This window comes from Pleurodeles waltl, chromosome 1_2 (assembly GCF_031143425.1).
Source record: "Pleurodeles waltl isolate 20211129_DDA chromosome 1_2, aPleWal1.hap1.20221129, whole genome shotgun sequence".
NCBI classification, from domain to species: domain Eukaryota; kingdom Metazoa; phylum Chordata; class Amphibia; order Caudata; family Salamandridae; genus Pleurodeles; species Pleurodeles waltl.
The window spans coordinates 1,184,617,937-1,184,621,602 of record NC_090437.1 but is presented as its reverse complement, the minus strand read 5'-3'; the positions used below and the strand labels follow the sequence as shown (position 1 = coordinate 1,184,621,602).

At 49.6% G+C, this 3,666-nt stretch overlaps 1 protein-coding gene across 1 annotated transcript; it reads left to right on the top strand.

The window, feature by feature from the left end:
• The first annotated feature begins 1,099 nt into the window (after positions 1 to 1,099).
• Positions 1,100 to 3,380, top strand: ADRA2C (adrenoceptor alpha 2C). The gene has a single exon (XM_069203459.1). It carries the CDS (start codon positions 1,827 to 1,829, stop codon positions 3,120 to 3,122), a length of 1,296 nt encoding a protein of 431 aa, XP_069059560.1. The 5' UTR covers positions 1,100 to 1,826; the 3' UTR covers positions 3,123 to 3,380.
• Positions 3,381 to 3,666: the final 286 nt, after the last annotated feature.

Below are 3,666 nucleotides of genomic sequence, written 5' to 3'. Positions count from 1 at the left end.
CAAAGTGGCGCAATGCATGTAAATATAAAGCGGGGAAAATGCCACTTTTGCGCTGCCTTATCGTCAAAAGAATTACGCTATTGCAGTGCTAATGTGTCGCTATGGGCTCTTCAAAAGTGCCCCATAGTCTGGGCTCATTTGTGGATACATGTTTGCAAGTATTAATACATTAAAGCAAACCTATCGACTTTGTCAATTCGTGTTGTAAAGGTACCACTGACAGTACTGGTAAGATAAAGGTCGTTTTATTTATCCAGAGATCAATATAGGTTATCATGTCAAACGAAGGCGTGCTCTTTCGGGAAGGAGGGGCTTTACTGGGAAGGAAGCTAAAAAACGTCCTCTAAATGATCAGGACAAGTAATGTAGCAGTGTTAGATGAAGAAGCCATCGGTGTAATTTATAACGAATTTCTCTGTTGGGATGATGGAGACGTACTGTGCCAGGTTTGAGATAACAACTGTCGTGGCACTGTTCTCTTCATCGTTTTCTTCATACAGAACTTGTGGTTTGACATCTAAACATTTAATTGCCACAAAAGACACACGTACGTGCCATATTTACTTCTATCTCGGCAGGAATCCAACAGGAAATGAGAAAAATAAACTTGACCAGTGAAGAATTTGCTTTAGTAGTTTCACCCTGTAGATCAATACATACAAAGCTCGCGCACTCTGGAAACTTCAATAACTCCGCGTAGAAGGAGACTGCTTGCATCGCGCATAGCTGCAGGGAAACAATAGCGCAATTTGGCTCTAGTCTGCAGTGGTTCACGACGCAAGCCTGCCATCTAGCGCTAAACTGTGTATCGCAATGACCTCCCGCTGCTTCTGATGCCAAGCTGATCGAAAAATAATACCATTAAGCATGGAAATTAACGCAAACCATATTTATTTAAAAGAAAACATTTAAAAGGAACTCAGATGAGCATGTTAAAGATCTGATTCTAAACAGCTTACGCATTTTATTAGTAGCAGTGGAATTAATTGTTTAGAGAAATGGGAAACTGCTGAGGTGACGAGATGCTAGATTCTACTGGATCTCAGTTTGAACCTGTGCAGTTCTGGATATGTTTTTTCCTGAGGAGCTGTAACATTGCTTAGAAGCTCTCTCTTCCCTCCGGAGCCTTTTGCGCTGAGCGCCCTTTGATATGACATTAGCTGGCTCTGCATGACACTAATATGATATCTGTGAGCGCCCAATGATGCTTTTGCCAGTGGCAGCGCAGGAGGCGGGACAGGGTCTGCGAAGGGAAGCAGAAGAGAGAGAGGGAGACACTTACCGGTGGAGCCAGGAAGCCTCTCAATCGCTAAATGGGATTTGGAGCTTCACAAATCCAATAACGGTCAGTATCAGCGGCCGGCTGTGCACTTGGAGAGCACTTGGGCAGAAAGTGACTCCACCCAATGCCGCCGAACACCAGCATCCCCGCGGGCTCCGACAGCACTGCGGTCGCACCGAGGGGGTGCGCTCCTGACTTAATACAGGCATCCCTCACTAATCCCTTGGGGAACTATCAGGACTTTGATGTGATTCGGAGGGTCATCCACACGGCAGATGCGGAGAGTGCACTCCCACCGGGGGATTCCCAAGACTTGAAGAAAAGGGTAGAGAGATTTCCCGCCGTGTCACCTTGGCAGCATCTCTTGGGGTGAAGATGTTCTTTTTTGGACAAAGAAAGAAAGCGCAGTAGGCAGAGTATAAACCTACAGTATGTGAGGAACCTTTTTTGCTCAGCCGGAAGTCTGCCCGCGTGGCTCTGGGGAAGCGCTGAGACTAAGCAGGCAGTCCTAAGGATGGGATTTGTGTGACAATCTGGGGCCACCATGGATGTGCAGGGGAATGTAACTTGGACCAACAGCTCGCTGTGGCCCCTGGGTGACCAGGGCCAGGGGCCCTACTCATTCTCCTCTGTGATATGTCTGGCAGCCGTGGTCAGCTTTCTCATTGTTTTCACCATTGTGGGAAATGTCCTGGTGGCCATCGCGGTGTTCACCAGCAGGGCTCTGAAAGCCCCCCAGAACCTGTTCCTGGTCTCCCTGGCTTGCGCAGACATCCTGGTGTCGGCCCTGGTCATGCCCTTCTCCTTGGCAAATGAACTCATGGGCTACTGGTACTTCGGGGTGATCTGGTGCGATATCTACTTGGCACTAGACGTACTGTTCTGCACCTCGTCCATTGTCCACCTGTGCGCCATAAGTCTGGACCGGTACTGGTCGGTGACCCAGGCGGTGGAGTACAACCTGAAGAGGACCCCCCGAAGGATCAAGGGCATCATAGTCACCGTCTGGCTTATCTCAGCGGTCATCTCGTTCCCTCCGCTCCTCTCTACCAACCGGGACCCCGAGGACGACCGCTACCCGCAGTGCAAGCTCAACGACGAGACCTGGTACATCCTCTACTCCTCCACCGGCTCCTTCTTCGCGCCCTGCGTGATCATGGTGCTGGTATACGTGCGCATCTACCAGGTGGCCAAGTTGCGCACCAGGACGCTGTCCGTCAAGAAGTGTGGGGCCGACGGCTCCTCACAGACGGAGAACGGTGTCAGCCGAGGTACCTCTGCCCGGTCTCCCGGGGAGAACGGGCACTGCCCGGCTGCGCTGGCCCACCTGCGCAAGGCCAGCGAGCTGGACGACATGGACCTGGAGGAGAGCAGCATCTCTGACGGCAAGAGGCGCAAGAGCAGCAGCAAAGAGGACAACACGGACGGCTCGGGCAAGGACAGGAAGAACAGCAAGTGCCACTCCTTCTCCAAGCAGTCCAGCCGCCTGTCCCGCTCCAGCAACAAGTCCATCGACTTCTTCTCGTCGCGCAAGAAGAAGCGCAGCAGCGTGTGCAGGCGCAAGGTGACCCAGGCGCGGGAGAAGCGCTTCACCTTCGTGCTGGCCGTGGTCATGGGGGTCTTCGTGGTCTGCTGGTTCCCCTTCTTCTTCAGCTACAGCTTGTACGGGCTCTGCCGGGAGAGGTGCGAGATCCCCGAAACTCTCTTCAAGTTCTTTTTCTGGATCGGGTACTGCAACAGCTCCCTCAATCCTGTCATCTACACCATCTTCAACCAGGACTTCCGGCGGGCGTTCAAGAAGATCGTATTCGCGAAGCGAAAGCAAAACTTCTCGCAGTGAGTGGCTGGCGAGAGCCGGGGAGATGGTCCCGGACGGGAACTCTGAACAGCTCGGACAATCTCGACCTTTAAGCGAACCCTTCGAAAGTTCGCGCCCAAAAAGATGCTAACAATTTTTGAAATGGACTCCTTTGTATTTTTGCAAAGCAGGTAAAGTACTAAGATTCGCTATGGTTTTGAATGCTGTTTTGGAGTAGAGTGTGTACAGTATAAATTAAAATATTTAAAAAGATACGAATAAACTGACCCAAAAACAGGATCTTTATCGTTGAGCAGGTGTTTTTTTTTTCCTCTGGTGTTTCCATTATTGTAGTAGTTTATTTGAATTGTGTTACATTTTATACTCAGTCTTAACAGTGTTAGGGATGCTTATGAAACTCCACTGTTCATTTTGTTCTGAACGAACTTCGAGCATTACTGCTGAATTCTTTTTAAGAAATAGGTTGAGAATGTATAACCGCATTATAGAAGGCCTGGCATGGTAAAATATTCACACCAAAAGCACAAAATGTTAAAATTATTAGGCAAAGCATCCCATAACCTTT

Bases quoted from the DNA above. Each gene is read 5' to 3' on its own strand.
- ADRA2C (XM_069203459.1), top strand. From the start codon at position 1,827: ATGGATGTGCAGGGGAATGTAACTTGGACCAACAGCTCGCTGTGGCCC.